The following is an 18,623-nucleotide window of genomic DNA, read 5'->3' on the forward strand; positions in this document are numbered from 1 at the left end:
CTGATGCCCTGATTTAGGACATCAGCATTTTCCTCTGCAGTGGTATCATAAGTTTTCCCAGCAATGAGCTATTTTTGCACTTGTCTTCCCTCTAAATTACAAACGTAGTCAGTTATTTTTGTTTTATATTATTTCTGAGATATTTCAGAGTCTTATTTTTCAGCATGAGTTGTAACATCGATTGGAGGAGAGTTATCTGAAAGACACAGGTCTCCATCGAAAGATCCCTTCATGCCTATTTCCCAGGACTTTCTAAACCAAGAACCAAGCACAGCCCTGGCTATTCCCCAGAAGCCTGCAGCTGAGTGGGGAGCTGACTTCCAGGCTTTGTCATCTATGTCAGTGCCTTCCTAGCACACGCCTTGCTCCTCACAGGGACTGTCCCCCTTTTTTGGGGTTGCTTAGATGCAGTGAGATGTGCTGAGATCGGGTGACCTCCTAACACCACAGATGTCCACTCGCACCCTAATGTGGAAAATGCAAATCAGATAGCTGAGGCGGTCTGTCCACATTACAGCCCCCCAAGCATATGGAGTCCAGAGGGCAGCTAATATTTCATTCCTAATGCTGGACATCTGCTATCAAAGCTGCTGATGAAGAATCAAATGACAGGAGCAGGGATCAAAGTGCTCTTTGGTGCGCAGAGCAGGAGGCTTTGGGGAGATGCTAACCCAACCCTGTGTGCTCTAACCCATCAGCTCCCATCTGGCATGTAAGCCTGAGGATGATGAGCACTTAACGTACTGGAAAGATGGCTCTTCTCATTTTCAGCACAGCTCTGAGATCAAGCTGCAAGTCATCTGCTGTAAAATTCATGTTCAGAAAGCAACTGACCTCATCTTTCCACCACACTGGCAAACCAGGTTCAAGCATCTGTAACGTTTCCACCTGACAGACAGCAATGATGGAATGCCCCAAGCTCCCACTTGACAGCACGTGGAAAACCTGTAAATCCCCCCTATTATTCCTGGGGTACGTTTACAACAGGACTGGGCTTTGCCTTCACCTTCCCAAACCCTCCAAGCCAAGGACAGCACAATACAAAACAGAATTGTGCCAGTCCCCGATCCTTGTTGTCCTTCAGATGTGGGATACACCAGCAGTTCCACTTAAGGCTAAAGTTTCAAACTCTCCGGGGTCTCTAGAGGCCACGTTTTGGGATAAGTTTCACTCCTGCCCCATTACAGGGTCGAAAGCCATATACCCTAATCTTGTGTATGACACTCAAGTACAGTCCCATGCTCCTATCTCCATAATCCTCTAAGATTGCAGATGGAAGGCCAAAGTTCTCAGCAGTGCCCAACTCCCTGAATGCTGCGAGGATTAGGAACACATCCTTAAAGTCATTTTAGGGTCAGTATGAACTATATGAATCAGCCATCCTTAGAAACACATAAAGCCAAAATCAACACACCCTTCACTTATCCTGATAACCCATTATTGAACCAAAGCACTCCTAGAGCAGACAGCCAGCCGCTCGTTTCCATTCACAGACTACATAGGAGGAGGATTTAGCCACTACCAAGCAATCTCTTCCTATGGATGATGAACTCACTGTTAAGAGGAAAACCTGTTTTATTGACAGTTGCTTACTTCAATTTCCAGGTTTTGTACTCACAAGGAAAAGGCTGCCCAGTAATGGCTTGTGGGCAAGGCAGGTTTTCCAAGTGGAGGACTCTCTGTTTGATGTATCATGACTACAGCTGCAGATGGACCAAGATGTTCACAAGGCTCCCCCTGGTACCAAATGAGTTCCTCAGGGAGTGCTGATGCTACACATCATTCCATCTTTCCTCCTGGTGACTCCAGCACTCCCCCTTCCAATGCTGGCAAGCAGAAGAAGGCTCTGATGAGTGAAGGTTGGTATGTAAAGCTCAGGAGGTGGCTTTATTGGATGGATGGCACACAAACTCAGTCAACAGGGAGCCCTGCAGTTACCTGCTGTTCCCTCATCCTTGTTTCTGGGAGACAGGATCAGACCCCTACAGAGTCAGAAATTTCATTTTGGAAAGCTTCACTAAAGATTTCCTATTAAGGATGACAGAAACATATTAAAAATGTAAATAAAACTTATATCAAAGGCTGTTTTGTTGCATTCTGCTCAGTATGGAAATAAGGCCATTTCAATTTTACCACATCAGTAACTCCATTCCTAATGCCTTTCTGCTTTCCTCCAGCAGCTGAGTCTTGTGGTTATCTATTAAGATATCCAATGCCTAGTATTTCATGGATTAAGGATAAAATGGATTTCTGTTATCAAAAAGACACTTTCGATTACTATTATTACAACTGTGAGATACTGCAAATACCACACCAATAGTGGCAAATAAGAAGTTAGCTCACATATAACCCCAGGACCTTAATTGAATGTTTAATACACAGACACAAAAATGAAAGCTACGCGAAAGGGCACAGGCAAGTTCATTACCCAAGGAAAATAAACACCCTGGCAACAGAAACACCTGCCAGCAGGGGTATGCTTTGAGAAGCCATTGCAGCCCATGGAAGGGAGGCATCTCCTCATTCTAACGCTTGCTTGTTCCCTAAGCACAGAGCTGTGATTACTGACTGTTGCCATTACTGGAGGCTCTCATTTAGCTTGCAGACAAGAAACGATGTCTAGCACAGAGTAGGGAGGCAGCACCCACAGCCTGGTCCAGAGCTGTTCCTTTAGCAGCCAGAGGTGTCTCCAGGGCCACGTTTTCCATCTTCTGGATTTTATTAATTCATCCCCCCACATGACTGGCCCAGGAGGCAACAGCCTGCAAGCTTCCCTTGTTTGAAATGCCAGTAGGTGTCACTGTGGGCAATGCTATAGGGGAAGCCAGTGGAAAAGAGTTTAAATCAAAGGGAAAACACCCATCAAATTAATTAACATTCAACATAATTGCTAATTATATTTTTCTGCTTTCACAGATAAAGTGCAGACAATGCACCTTCTACAGATAAAAGGAGCCTTACTAGAAGCAACTCACTTTTTTCTGCTTTATACCATGTGGGGGTAGAGTCTGGAATCATGCAACATCTGCAAATAAGGTTGGATTTTGTTTCCTTGGTTCCAGAAAACAAAAATGAGGCAAGTCAGGCAAGCTCACTGCCACCAACGTGAGCCTGTGTATGGATGTAATCCATGATATATGGGTTAAAATAAGGCATTTTTGGAAACTGCTATTAGATTACGCTCACAGAAGATGATCTCACAGGACAAAAATAGCCATGAGATCTCCTTGCAGGCTTCCCATTACAGCAAGCTGAAGCCCCCAGTCTCATTCTCCCCTGCACAAAGTAAATACCTCATTGATGCAGAGACAAAGCTTAGGTGACACGTGTCCCAGCTGTCAGAACAGCTCCAGCAGGTGCTGCTATCAGCCCCAGAGGTGCTCCTTGCTAATCAGGCTGCTGGGCCTGAGCTGATGCAGGAGGCATTGAGACAGTGACAGCTGTGTGCAGCTTTCCTCTTGGGTAGATCACTGAGAGAAAACAATGCTGTACCATGTTAAGTACAACTAAGCAACAGAAGTATTAACACTCTACTTTTGTTAGCTGTATGAATTTGTACTCTGCCCATCATGCTGGAACAAGATGGAGCCAAACTTTCAAACTTACTTAAAGACAGTAAATAGGCAGGTGTTTGTCCATTCCTTCCAGCCTCTTCACACAAACAAAGCCACAATAGGTTTCAATATCGAGGCATGCCACAATGACTCTTACAAACTGCTGTGAGCTAGTAGGTGATGGAACACAAAGCACGTGGCTGGATCACACAGGAGACATCTACTGGGATCTTTGGAGGTTTGCTGTGACCACTCATTCAAATCCATCTTGCAAGCTTAACAAAGAATCTGTTCATCTGCTCACAGAAATGACACATTACAGACTTCCTTAAGTCCCTTTTTCATATCTATGAAATTCTGGAAATCATCGAAGATTAGAAGCAAAACCAGAGGTTATTTTGTTAATGGTATTTTTTTTTTGTGTTTGTCTGTTTTGTTTTTCTCTTTTGGCTGTGATGGACAGGATGAAAAATCCATTTACAGATAGTACAGAAATACATTCCAGATAGGTCGGAGCTGGGTTTAATCCAAGCTGTCAGAGCAACCAGGTATGGTCATCATCAAATGTGGCAGCTTTGTAAATGAGCACCTTATCACGGAGTCATCACAAAGAGGATTTAATCTCCACTCAACCCATGGTTACAAAATATATATGTAATAATAGTAAAAAAGCAGTGGCTTTCCCATCCTTACTGCAGGACACTGCTGAACAGCCAGGAGAGCTAATGCTTTATGCCGATGAGCAGCCTATAGCTTTTGTAGGTGGGGAGGCACGTTCCTGCACTTCAGCTACCTCCTCTTCTCGATCCATTATAATACTCAGCTACTGTTATAATTGCCATGAATATATTTAGCCAAGATGGGAATATTGAACTATTACTAAAGAAAAAGCCCATGATGAGCAGAACACAAGCATAATGAATTCTAGAGTTACACTAAATGGCACTACAAGATTGCCCTAGTTGCATTAACATTCATGTTCTAAGGTATTTCTTTGCATACTGGGGATTTAATTCATGTTCCATTGGTGCCATTTGATCTCTGCATTCTACACTGAGCAGAGGCCAGGGCTCCACTGCAGCCTTTGACCTACTGAAGCCAAAAGGAGAGTTCCTGTTCCATCTTCTTTTTGATCTTCTTGTTTTCTTTCACATGAAAAAGCAGTCTTAAGTTAAAAAAACCAACAAACAAAACAACCATGTTCTAGCTAGACTGAACCATTCAGCTGATGAAATTTTGAGTGCTTATACAGAACTCACTCATCACTTGCATGAAGAACTCACTAGATACGTGTTTGTCTTGCCTTGGGCCCAGTCTCATACTGGAGGGTCGTACTCTGCTGTGTGCAAAAGGCATAGTCTCAAAGTTATCCTTTCTCATCCCCAGACTTTCGAGAAGTTACTCTGAACATCAGTGAATGGCTTCTTGCAAACAAAGGAAGGAGTTGTGTGGCATCAGACACATGCTCAGCATCCTCTGTCCATTGCAAGCAGGTGCTTCAGCAAGAACAGGGAAAAGATGTAAGACTTAATTACTGTGGGAAGAAACATCACCTTCATTTTTACCAAAGCAATCAGGATGGTAACTCTAATGTACAAATGCATGTTGAGGGTTTTGATATATTGTCAGGACCAGGGAATATTCAAACAATTCCTTTCCTCTGCTGTGATAATTAAGGGTGAGGTCAGTCATCATTGCCTTTAAAGTGCCTAAACAGGCTGCAGAAAAGCAGAATAAGAAAAGCTTTTATCAAAATGATACCTTTTATCCCAATGCAAATGTTAGAGCAATTTTTAAGTTAGCATCACTACACAGTCATGTCATCAGGTAGAAGAAAACATGACTGTTTTTCTGTTTCTCCCTGGTATATTCTAGAATCATATTTAGGTAATTTATCTGTATTTTACACCCTGACAAAGAAAGATGATGATCTATTTTCCAATTAGCTTAGCACTCCTTGATATTTTTTTTTCTTATGCAGGAGTTCTTTGAACTGCTGCAATTTGCAGTAGAAAATACAGCATATATACACTGAATGTACACACATTTCACTGATCAAAACATGCTGGTAGGCATCAGCTCCATAGCAGCGTCAGTCAAAGGCCCTATGCTCAAAAGTGCATAGGCTTAAAGGTCAAAAAAAAAGCATCATATACTCAAGAGGAAGATGCAGTTCTATTCCATTGCTCTCAACATTGCAGCTGACTACTTTGTCGTATTGCTGCACATTATATTTTCCAACTGCCTTTTTTTCCTAATGTGTGAGGTTGTTTTTTTCTTTGCAGTAGACCCAAAATGCTTATTTTCTGGAGTATGTTTTCATAAATATTAATTTCTCAAATGAGATAAGAAGAAAATAGATCCATCAGAAATTGAAATTCTGACTGTATATAAAACAATGGCAATTTGAATCTGTTTCACTTCCCCCACACGTAGCACTTCAACTATATCCCAAAGCTCCTTTGGTAAATATTAAACATACTCTATTAGAGCGCTAGCTCTAATAGAAAATAAAAATCTTTCCTAACCCAAACTTCTTGCTCTTCCTTGCTTTTATTGTAATTCCCCTCGTTTGCACTTCTAGGCCAGAGCGTTATACATTTGTTGCCAGTCACCTTTGGTCCAAGCATAATCTGCCATCGAGCTCTACATTCAGGAAACAGCTGTCAGCTGCAGAATGGGTCAGCTGAGGACTACATAAGGCCTAAGGATGATCCTTAGTCTTATTTGGAAAAAGCACTGATTACACTGAAAGCTAATTAACTTTGTGTATTTCTCCCATTCTACCGACTGCTAACCATGTGATTTCACATAAAAAGAGTACTGCACTCAGACTACATTAATTAAATGGAGGCATCACAGGAGTTTCTAATCTGTATTAAATTCACAAGGTGGAGAAAGAAGGATGGTTGGCATCTTAGCGTGGAAGCTGTCAAAGCACAGGCCCCGCAATGGAAAAAGAAAGAAACAGAATAAAACCCCAAGAAACAAAAGACAAAGTGGAAAGAAGTTCTCATCAAAGAAATTTACAGTGGCATTAATTAAATGGCTTAAGACGTGTTGCTGCAATCCAAGCTTTCAGCACTTGGAGATCATTCTCCCAGAACACGCTCTATGTGCACCCAGTGAGCTGCCCCAACAGAGTTCAGGCTTGGCATAATCAGCCTGTAGTATTTAACACATTTCTCTGCCCTTGTACTGCTCAAAGAGTTTGGCAGCTTCTTTAGTCTACTACAACACACGCTTTGGGATCAATGAGGTTGCCAAACCAAGGCCTCCTGGGATACGGGAAAGCACATTACCAGCACTTAGGACTCCATAACACAATAAGTTAAGATTCTGAGATAGCACTTCTAGTGAGAGTTTCCAAAACAGACATGGAATATAAGGAACCCAGGGTCTAAATACAATCCCAACCCAGAATGGGCATTAAAAGGACAAAGCCTAGGACTTGTTAATTAAGTGGCTGGTATCCCTGATTTTGGGGAATTTTGTATTAAATCATATTTAAGAGTACACACTTCAGCAGAGGTATCTACAGCCCTGGATACATAATACATAGGAAAAAATATATTTGATGTAGTAAGGTTTGACATTATCTGTGAAAAGGAACAATATTTTTCTGCTCAGATTCATACATAACATCTGATGTGGATTAACACACTAAATCTGAAACAGTGAAGGAACATCAAGTACACAGGATTTAGAAAATCTCACAGTTAGAAATGGATGTGAAACCGTATTTCAACCCCTTTCTATGCATTTGTAACTATAAAACTTCTAAATCATATGATCACCTATTATTCTCTCCAGGCCCTCTGCATTCTTACCACTTTCCCCTATCTTGAAAGCCTTATGTAAATCAAGAAACCCAAGACAGGTACGAAGATTACACATCCATCCCCAACATGCAGACAAAGCAATCTCACTCTTTGAAACGAGATTACTAGTTTAACTTGGGGAAAAAAACTTTAGAAAAATCACCTGTAGGCCAGCAGCTGCAAGGAATAATTGGAGATTAATGGATAAGCCATCAAAATCATACACTAGTGGAAATGGTTTCCAAAAAGAGAAGGTCGAACAACCTTAATTATAAGGTATTGTTAACCGTAATACTGATACTCAATATAAATCTTTCAAGGACATAAGCTTTATGTTTGAATGACACAAAGGATATACCTAAAGGAGGAAAAGGCTATGAGAAAGGAAACCAACTTCAAGATGGAAATGTGTTGTGGCTTAACCTGGCAGGCAGCTCAGCACCACACAGCTGTTTGCTCATTCCCCCAAGTGGGATGAGGGAGAGAACAGGAAACAAAACAGAACTCATGGGCTGTGATAAAAATAATTACCAAGACAGAAAAGGAAAATAAAAACAACAACAAAAGCCCACCAATGCCCAGCCAATCCCTAAGCTGGTCCCCATTCCTCACAGCTCTATAGCCTCCCACATGCTGTCAGGTGCTATGGAATAAGCCCTTGCCTAACTCAGGCCAGCTGTCCAGGCTCCACCACACCTCCTTGAGCATTCCCAGCACTCAGCAACAACTGCAGCATTGCTGTGCTATTAGCACAGTCTCAGCTGAAACCAGGACACAATGAAATAAGTAATTTTTGTCCTAAGGAAAAACAGAAAGGGAGGTCAGAGCCCACAAGATCTGAGCACTACCCATGCTCGCATCTAGCCCATTCCTGCCCTTGGCCACACTAGGAATAAAGAGGGAAGAAAGTAAGTTAATCCAGCATCTTTATAGTATTGACTGCTCCACTCATCAGCAAACTCACAGAGGGTACACTCAGTCCCTTCATCTATATCACAGATAAAGTTGTTGAAGAGCACCAGTCCCATAACTAACTTCTGGGAGACACCACTTGTCACTAATTTCCACCTGAACATAGAGCCACTGATTGCCACTCTGCTTTATACACTGAATAGTCCAGCCTTCATATTCATATCTCTCCAATTTAGAATTGATGATGTGTAGGACTATGTTAAAGGCCTTGCACGAGTCCAGGTAGGCAACATCTGTTGTTCTTACTTTGTCCACCAAAACCATTAACTCCAACATTGGACACGTTGTCCACATATTTTCAGTGCTTTGACTCACAAGGCTCTTCGAGACTCCTCAGTCCCTAGAGAAACCTATTTCTCTGCTACCATGAGAGAAGATGTGACAGCTCTTAGACTCCAAGACTGGGGCAGACATCGCTTCTTCTCTCATTTCCCATTAAACACATTAAAACAGCTTCACGGTGTCATGAAGTCTGGAGTCTGGAGGCCAGGCCAAGACTCAAAATGAACAGAGCCTCGCTCACATTAATTTCATTCTGGGGGTGTTCCAACACATTTTAGTTTCCAAAAAGTAGTAATTTCCTTCCTTCTGTTACACGCTCCCCACAGAATGTCAAGGCTGCATGATCTTAAAAATGAACTTTACTACAGACACAGAAAAAGGTGCATTTACAAACTGTTTCCAAAAGGAAACAGAGCAAGGATACTTACACAGCTGATTCAGGCATCTGGACACCTGAGACACACAGCACTCGGATGGGGTTAAGGCACACAGTAATGTTTAGGCCACATGCTGGCAACTTACCTCTTCTTACTACATTAATACTTCAATATTTAAACATAAACAAGGCAACTGGCTTTACAAAAAACCCCAACCAACCAAACAAACAAAAAACCAAATAACAGCAACAACAGAGAATCTACTTTGCTACCAGTTCAATGCTGTTAGGTACCAAGACTGTGAATACATGGCAGAGGCAACTGTCACTGAGCAACTGACTTTTAACAAAGAGCTGCCAAGGGTACAACAAAGTCAAGAAGAATTTTTTCAGCTGAAGAAAAGTATATAAAAGCAAGAACTATGGAAGGAAGATGAATAAGATATTGGGGATAATAGAAAAATGTCACTTGTATATTTTTTCTAGAGACTAGTATTATCTCTCACATCTCAAATACACAGTGAAAGAGGGATGATATGATGTTGTTCTACTAAGGATGTTGTTTGTCATGCACAATAACTAATTAATTTGGTCCTTCACCCCCTGCGTAGCGTTAACATCATTAACTTTTGCTTCCCCACCTCTCCCAGACAGTTACCTCTGCCACTAGCTCGGTCTATTTGAAGCAGGGGTGAAGCCGATCACAATGTGTGCATGTGTGACTCAAAACGTAGTAATTTAAACCTGCCTTCTCTACTTATCCAATCATTTGGATCAATCTCATAGGAACTTTGCGTCACTGACGCTTTCTCCCACACATCAAGCTTGTTTTTGGCAAGCAGTTACAAGTACTTTGAGGGGACTATCCTACAGGCAGACAGAGTGACTGTACAAACCACCTCCTTAATACTACCAGAGCCCAAGCAAAACAAACATCAAGTCTGTAGCTGCGGAAACATATTACTCATTGACTGATGCATTATGTTCAGTGAGCACAAGGATAAACAACGCAATAAAATCACAGGCCAAGCAGAGCTGTTTCAACAGAGATGGCATCAAAGCCAAGCTAAATCAACCTCTGCTGAAAGGGTTGCTCGGCTTCCCATGGAGGTGAAAATCACTGCAGTCGTTACATGACATCTTGAAAAATGTAAATAAAGAGTCAACTATACAATGTGTAATTAGAAAACATCTGTGTTACGTTAAGATATATTAATTTAACAAAATTGAGATAGGATACAGAGGCAGGCTTCAGGCACTTGCAGAAGCTGTGCCCAAATCTGGCTATTGTTTGGCTGTAGGTTACACCTACAAGACAAGTGCCAGCTTATGGCAGCTTGGGTCCAGGGAAACTTCAGCCTGGAATTAGGAAAAGGACCTGGAAGTGGGAGCAGCTATAGCCTTGTCAATCCAATAGGTAGCTTGAGTTTGGATTTGTTAATGCTGAGCTCCACATATGTGCTTTGACTTCCACATGCCTATAAACCATGAGCAACTGCAGTGATTTGAGTGATCATACACAAGTCAGAACCACTGCAATTGAAAGGGAAATTCCCCAGTAATTTGTTAATTCTCATTCGAGTCATCTATGCTAAGTGACTCGTGTTAGTATTTCCACCAATTCCAGAAATGAAATTATATCATCAAATATTGACCTTTTTCCTTCTGTCTTCTTAATGCCATCCCCAGGTTTGATTTTGATAATGGGCAATTAAACAGCCTGTTGGTTTTTTGTGGTTTTTTTTTCTCTTTTCTTCAGGGTTTTAGTTAACACTTTTTAGAAATCATCTAAAGAATGTAGGACAGAAGCGTTGCATTAATTCATAGAAGGATATCAGAAGAAAAACTGCACAAAACATTGACATTAAGAAAGATTTTTCCCTGCTTCTAACTGTGTGAATGAGTCACTTTTATTCAACATTTGCTACAGCGACAGGGAGGATAAAGTAAGGCTATTGCTGCCTGGTTTTAGTATGTTGGATACTGTTAAACAAGATGCACTGTGTGATAGTAAGATTTTATAGTTTATGCAAAATACACTAAGTAAAAAGAAAAACAAAACACAAGTAATAACAAGGATGACTCCAAATCAGAAACTGGAAGCAATTTGTTTTGGGAGCCATATCCTGCAGATCACCCAGTAAGGACTGGGAAAAATCTTACAACACGGCTATAGTAGCTGCCCTCAGTGTTTATAATCAACAAGAGTGGTCTTGGACCAACCTACAAATTATTACTACTTTCATGCCTAATTTATTCACTGACTTTTGTTCTGATTCCCCCTTGAAGCTCACTCTCCCTTGAAACTTTTTGTTAACTCTCAAGAAGGAGCTTAGCATTAGTTACGTGATCCAAGCAAATTAACTACCTGTTTCTGATGAGGCGTGTTGTTTGGAGATATGCACATTTAATTTATAGCATAAAGAGGCAATACAGCTCTCTTCTCTAAATCTGAAGGCTTCTCCGGCAGTAAAAGAAATAAAGCTTATCTATGAATATGCAATTAAGTTGCATGACAAACATGTAAATTCATCTGTGTACTAAATAAATAGGCAAAGAAATGTCCTACCAATGCTCTGAAAATCAAGTTAAATGTCAGCAGCTTTGTTTCTTTTACTCAGTGGCAGAGGCAGTACTTCATACAGAGAAACACTTTCCCATAAACATTTATTAGGACTGGCTCTTATTGCAAGGCATGTGTTTAAAACACAAAAAGAAAAGTAACAAGGAATGACATAAAACGCTGTTGTTGTACACAGGTTTCCTACAGTTAAATCACACAAGGCTACATTTTGAAAGGTTTTATTAACAGTTTCTGTAACGTTCAGTAACAAGCAATTTGTCAGGTCCAGAATGGAGAGCTATCTGAACAAACAGCCAGCAACTCACATTTTGCATCCAATTTACACATTTGCTTACAGGACAAGATTTTAAATAAGACTCACTGAGAGCCTGGCACTAATAAGATACCAGTTGCAGCCAGGTAGGCAAGGCACAACTCTAGACTTTCAAATACCTTGACATATATTATAACCATCCATCTCTGCTGTAGTTCTAACAAGAGTAGCTTTTCCATAACACCTCCTTTAAGGCCTGGTTTTGTCCTCTAACATAAGTTTCCCATCAGATCTGGAAGGAAATGGCATTTTCACATGCCCTCTTCTCCACCAGTGACCCAGTGCAGAAGGTTTCCTCTGTGCACAACACAGGAAACAAATGTTTTGATCCTCAATTGGATGGAAATCCAATTAAAGATATGTAAGCCCCGTTCAGAAATGAATTCACTTTTTTCACATGACTCCTCCCATCGTCTTGACATGCTGGAGTAGTCAACCATAACTGGGAGTGAAATCGTGAAGCTGTGCTACCAGAAGGCTCACAAACTTTGAACTCATTAGCTCTCAAAATTAAAAGCACTTACCTCTTCAAGGACATCTGCAAGCTTACTGAGTATCTCCTCAGGAAGGCTCTGGAATGTGGGAACGCTGCAATACAAGAGAAATTTTAATTAATGCATATCTCCGTATATTGTTTAAACTGAGCTGCAGTTATTTCAGATGCCTTTTGCCCTGGTAGAATTTCAGTTGCCAATGATCTTCCACACCAGACTTGATCTCCTGGTCAAGACGGGAGAGAAATGCACCCATGGTGAGGATGAGTAATGTGAAATTGACTGAGTCAACAAAATTCCCAGGCGACATCAAACAAAACACATGGGCACAACATACATTTCTGAGGTAGGGAAGAACCACTGTAACAACTTTAATTAAAAAACGCCTGTCATCAGTAGCCTAATTAGCAATGCAACCACATGAGATATTAGCACAAACATAGCACCGAGATGCTATAGCTCTTTTGAGTTTTATATCCAGGAACATGAGCTGCTTTATCTTGCTCCATTACAAAGCATATGCATAAGATTATGCTCCTAATATTAAATTTAGATCCCTAGAGTGTTGCTCTAGTCTCAGAAACATTGATGATCAGGTGCAAAGCTAGGAGGGAATGGGCCGCTGGAGGGAGATCCCTGCAGAGAAGTAAATAAAACCCTAAATAAATGAGATTTTTCCTTCCATGTGAGGTTTCACATTTTACCATTGATCAAACAACTGCATATAAATTATTTCCCATAAGTTCCAGAACTAGAAACCAAAAAATCAAAACTCACAAGGTTTTTGCAACCCAGAACATGCTGCAGAGCCAGTCTTGTCCTTTGCCTGGGTGATAATCACCCCACCCACGTTCCATGAGCCCTAAGCAGTTTCTAGATACACAATTTGGTGGCTGTTGGTGCATCCAGAAGAAATACAGCCATACAAAGGAAGGGAGGTCTGCAGACTTTGCAGAGAACATGCTAGCAATTAACATTCTGTCCGAGACCAACCTTCCTTTTCACATGAAGTGCTCAGTGAACTTAATTTGAAAGCACAATTAAAGCAAAAATTGCTTTTATTAGCTTAACTGTATGCCACATTGCGCTGGAATTAAAACATATTTCCAGACTTTCTATTTATTAAAAACAAAAACATCTCTCATACTATATATGTATACATATATACACATAATACATATATATTAACAGAAAAACAGATCTGAACATCTTGATGCAGGAAAAAAAAGTGATTATTCAGGCTCTCAACTTTCTTTCCTTCCTTAGAAAGCAGTCTTTTTCAATGGAAATACGTGGCTCCACAATGCAACAAGACCACAAAACAAATAAAGACAATATGTGATCCCCAGGCCTAAGTATATAACAAAAGCTCATTCCACCAACATTTGCATTCTCAAATAAGTAGTAAACTAATAGGAGAAGATAACACTCAAAGACATTCAGGCAAGTTCTATTGTTGTCCTAACAGAGCATTCCTAAACTGCATCGCAAACATGTTGGGTTTTAGAAGGGTAGAACACATTCATTATAGCCCAAACATGCAAAAACACATGGCAACAGCAGGAAATCTCTGAATGAATTATAAGTCATCTTATGGAAATCTCAGGATATTCAATAAACCAGAAAAATTGCCTAATTGCCAGGAAAAGTGCTGAATAATATAACACAGTACTGACAGTCCATACCACAGTATACTTTATTTTCCAATTTAAATAAGATATACTCCTATTTCCCTCATGACAACATTAAGCAGAATCCTAAATTAGATCCTTATCTCCTTCCAAAATCTGCCCATAGCATTTTAAGGTCTGCCTATGAGGATTGATACTTTGAAAAGTACTTCCACTTACAGGTACCTGCACTCACAGGAAAATAAAGCCTGAGCTTAGTAGAAGACATCTGAGTAGCACACTGCTGCAGAGTGAAAAACACATACTGGAAAAGCAAACAGGAGCAGAAGGCACCAAAGAAAAGAAATCTTTAAAGATTTTGTAGCACAGCAACAAGAAAGCAGAGTTACATTCTGTTTTCTACTGTGCTGTGAAACTTCAGTCTGGAAACAGAACATCCAGCATTTCAGTTCAGATGTATCCATTATTTATGATGGAAGAAATCACAGTAAACATGGCTCAGTTTCATTACAAAATGATTTATCCTGTGTCCATGACTAAAAAAGCTGTATTAAGCAAACCCAAACTTCGCCTATGAAGTGTTTTTAACTCCAGTCCATAAAAAAACTTCAATAATGAAGGGTTTAAAACATCCAGGTGATGTTCTCTTCATAACCATCACCTACATAGTGAAACAACCACATCTTCCACAGACTGGCTGCCAGCAACTTGTGTAGCCTTTCCCTCAAGCTGTGTTTGCCACAAGTCTGAAAACCCTGGCCCAGGGACTTCCTCCAGCTGCCTTGTATTCCCAATATTGAAGAGCAATTGTTCCACCTGCACTGAATATGTTACTGAAAGGCAAAGATGTACATTCAGACCCAATTCAGGCAGAGGCATGAATCAGCATCCCTTCTTCTTCATCTTGGCTGAACACCCTGGGCACTCTTAGGTCAGACAGAAGGTGAGCAGGGCCTTCTCTGCTTCTCTCCTTCTGCTGCCTAATCCTTTATACATATTTTGGGGGGGAGGGTGGGGAAATGGTTGTTTCAGTGCAGAAGATGCTCAAGATCTGCTACAAATTCCCCTGTGATGCAAAGAGCTTGTTGGTGATCAGCACCACACCTAATGCCCATAGCAGTAATAGTTTAAAATCACAACCACAAAAACCTCTGCCACATGATGAGATTAATGACATAAATCTGGGTAAAGAATAAAGACACTGAAGTTCTACTCAGCTCCAGGCTCCCCCTACTCCTCAAAGTTTTCTATAGTGACATGGGTACTCAGAAATGTTTCTAACTACTCATTAGTATGATTCCATCCTACTAATGGAACCACTGTCCATTCTGCTACTATTTTATATGCTCCATCTGCAAAAATACAGTCCAAAACCCAGACGAAGAGCAGCCATCCTACAGCGCTACTTTTCAGAACACAATGAGGATAACCAGATCCCTACCCAGGGGTTTCTCCTTGGTTAGTGGCTTCATGGCTCAAGTCTGCATAAACAAATTGAGTTTTACAGCAAATGGCAATAAACTTTCATGTTTTTAAATCAATCTACAAACAGCTCAATGCTTTACTGCTTCCAGTCCTAAGCTCTGCTAGACTTTCCTTTGACTACAAAACAGAACTGAACTAGCTGCATTGGTGGAAGAGCTTCTCAAGCTGGCAATGAGGTAACTTTGTGTTAGCTATATCTCATGGTATTCAGCTGTGGAATGTTTTGTACTTGATGACAATCCATAGACCTCGTGAGGGCACTGTGGGGAATTGCTTGCTGTCAGTAGGAACTGCAGAGCAGCTTTCCTGCTGGCTCTGGAAGCTAACAGGGAGCTCAACATGTTAAACAGAGGATGCCAAAACAGGGAAAAATAAGTGCACAAAAATGTCCATGAGGAATCTCTGTCCAAACACAAAAGCAAAAACATTCCCAGTTTGAAAGGGGGTAGAAGGAGGTTCAGGTCTTGTCTTGATCCCCAGTGATCTGTAGCCTCTGACTTAGACGCAAGCAACATTCCCCGTTAGCAACAGCCACAATCTGCAGGGAAGTACATGAAGTAGGTGACTGCGTAACTTTTCATTCATCCCAGGGGACTACCCCAGTACTAAGCTAGCAAGGGCTTCCAAATTCTCCTGGCTATAATCCAAGGGGCTGATTCTATCCCAAGAAACACTCCCTGGCACAGATGCCAACACTCTGACAGCACATCTGTTTTCTGACATGCATGAAAATGGTGCAGGGTCCTTGGCTGTCTTTTGTATTCAGCCCAACACAAAGGCAGTTATTCACTTTCTAAATGCATTTCAAGACGTGTTTCCTCAACTTTTAAAGGGTGTTCATTAGAAGTCTTCATCTAGCTTCGCCCTTATGGGTTAACGGAGAAACAAAGCCCTTATCTTTTATTACTGGTTGGCACTGTAACAAATGCAGTTGTTGTCACTTTTCTCTGCCTTAGGCCAGATGGGTAAGCATAGTTTAAAAATCAAAATAAATCAGTAACAAGGAATGAAGTCTGTCTGCGTTCCCTGAAACTCCTATTGCACCCAGCTGGAATGAAAGTTGAAAAATGCTAAATGTTTTTGCTCTTGCTTTACCACATTTGAGATGCCCCTAAAGCACTGCCTCTCCTCTCTGAAAGAACAGAGGATAAATCTTACCTAATAGAAGCTACCTCTTCATTTAGGATTTTCACATAAAACAATGTTTTCAACAACTAAAGCTAGAAATGTTCTATAACAGGCAGCCATCCAGAGCCATCAACAGACATGTATAGCTGAAAAAAAAAGGCTGTTAAAGGAATAAACCCTAACTTAAGCTAACAAGGAAGACAACAGTAATACCAAGAAAGGTTTGATTCTGTGTTCTGTAATATGACATTTTGTTCAAGTATAACAAACTGCTTCATAAAAATACAATTTCTTTTTTCCATCAGATAATGAGTATTCCTTGGAGGAAAAACTTTCTTTCCACTACATGGAATGGAGTAGGAAGGATGAGGCACATAATAAGTTCAGAAAATGCTTATTTACCTCTCTAGAAACACAGTATTTACCTATTAAAGAAGTAATAGGTAAGTCAAGGCTAGCTTTTCTGAAGCAATTTCCTGCACATTTTGCTTATCTTAAGGACTATTAGTGGAAAAAAAGTCAGGGAAATGGAAAACGACATTCACTCACACTTGCATTTAATTACACTTATGTTTGGCCTTGAAATCGGTGCAAATAACACAACTTCAGTGAATAAATCTGTTCTACATTTGCTGCAGATGAGCTGTTCACTATGCTCAGCCTACAAAGGCATTAGAAGCATCTGCAATTGGTCGTCCCAAGGTGAATGTGTCAAAGCTACAGTTTTAAATCTCTGCCACCCAAAACATAGAACTTATTCTGGTAAATAAACTCCTTAGAGGTGTTTGTAGTAAATAAAATGATTTATTTTAGCTGGGAGCACTGATGGCAGTTAATTGGACCACAGTGAGAAAGCATTGACACAAAATGGTTGCCAAGCACTGCCAGGGGGAAATGGCTTCCTGGTAACATGGCTGGCAGCCACGGACAACGGAGATCCAGAGATATCCCAAAGATACCATTGCTAAAGACAAAACACGAGACTAGGGAATGACTTACTGCCTCAGAAATTGGGAATTGAGGCAGATGTGTTTGAAGAAGATAAAGGAAAAGAAGAAGCACCATTCTCTGTTGGACTTCTCACCAACTGGTTACAGAAGTGATGGTGTTCTACACCCATCTATGTCTCAGTGGTATTAAAGAGCCTGCTTTTTGCCATAAAACGGTGCTTCTCTCAGCAGCATGTGTATGTGCTTTTCTCTCTAGTACTACTTCTCACTTGTCCAAATCTTCACTGGAACACTGTTCTGACTCTGCAGTGCGTTTCACCTCCACCTACCACTTTGACCCTCTCTGTGGGCCCAGTCCTGGGATCGGTTCCCTAGACCCCTTTAATGTTGGTCTCTTCTGAGACTGGTTTCTCATTTAGAGCCAGCTCCATTGTTATGACCGGGGTCTCCCCTGCTGGGATCCCTTTGATGCACTGGGGACTGGTCATTGTTAATGGTATGTATATATGTACACCATCATATGCTGAAATGATAATGATGATGCCAGTGGTTGAACTGTTCCACTGACATAATGAAGAAAAAACAGAAGTTTCCCTGCACTGAATGCCTGTGGGGCAGACAAAGGATCAGAAAAGGATGTGGATGTAGACTGTATCATGATAACCAGCATTCCACCCAAGATGCAAACACAATGACTAGAAAATTAAAGATGTCTGCTAATGACTCTTGTGCTATCGTCTCAAAAGAGATTCTCAAACACCAATTAATATTTTGAAGACAACTTTGCACTGTAGAGCCTAAAGAAGCAAGAAGTTATATTTGCGCGCACAGTTCATTTTGTCACATTTCTCCAAATTGGATATTTACAACATCTTCAAAAACAATTTAAGCCAAACATTTGGTTTCGAACAGATGTCAACTGCACTTGACAGCTAATTGTCATAATAATATATCTTTCATGATGACGCTGACAATACTATTTCCAAATCACAGACTCTGTTATGCAACATTCGCTGCTGCTACACTGTTCTAA

General features: G+C 40.8%; 1 protein-coding gene across 4 annotated transcripts in view; it reads right to left on the bottom strand.

Annotated features, from left to right (window-relative positions):
- PRKG1 (protein kinase cGMP-dependent 1) overlaps positions 1–18,623 on the bottom strand; it is a 316,142-nt gene that overhangs the window by 107,469 nt on the left and 190,050 nt on the right. For all 4 annotated transcript variants that reach the window (XM_015866196.2, XM_015866197.2, XM_015866199.2 and 1 more), the window contains one exon: positions 12,427–12,490. In XM_015866196.2, the coding sequence (XP_015721682.1) occupies positions 12,427–12,490 (64 nt within the window). The remainder of the gene's footprint in view (positions 1–12,426; positions 12,491–18,623) is intronic.

This window comes from Coturnix japonica, chromosome 6, assembly GCF_001577835.2.
Source record: "Coturnix japonica isolate 7356 chromosome 6, Coturnix japonica 2.1, whole genome shotgun sequence".
Taxonomy (NCBI): Eukaryota; Metazoa; Chordata; class Aves; order Galliformes; family Phasianidae; genus Coturnix; species Coturnix japonica.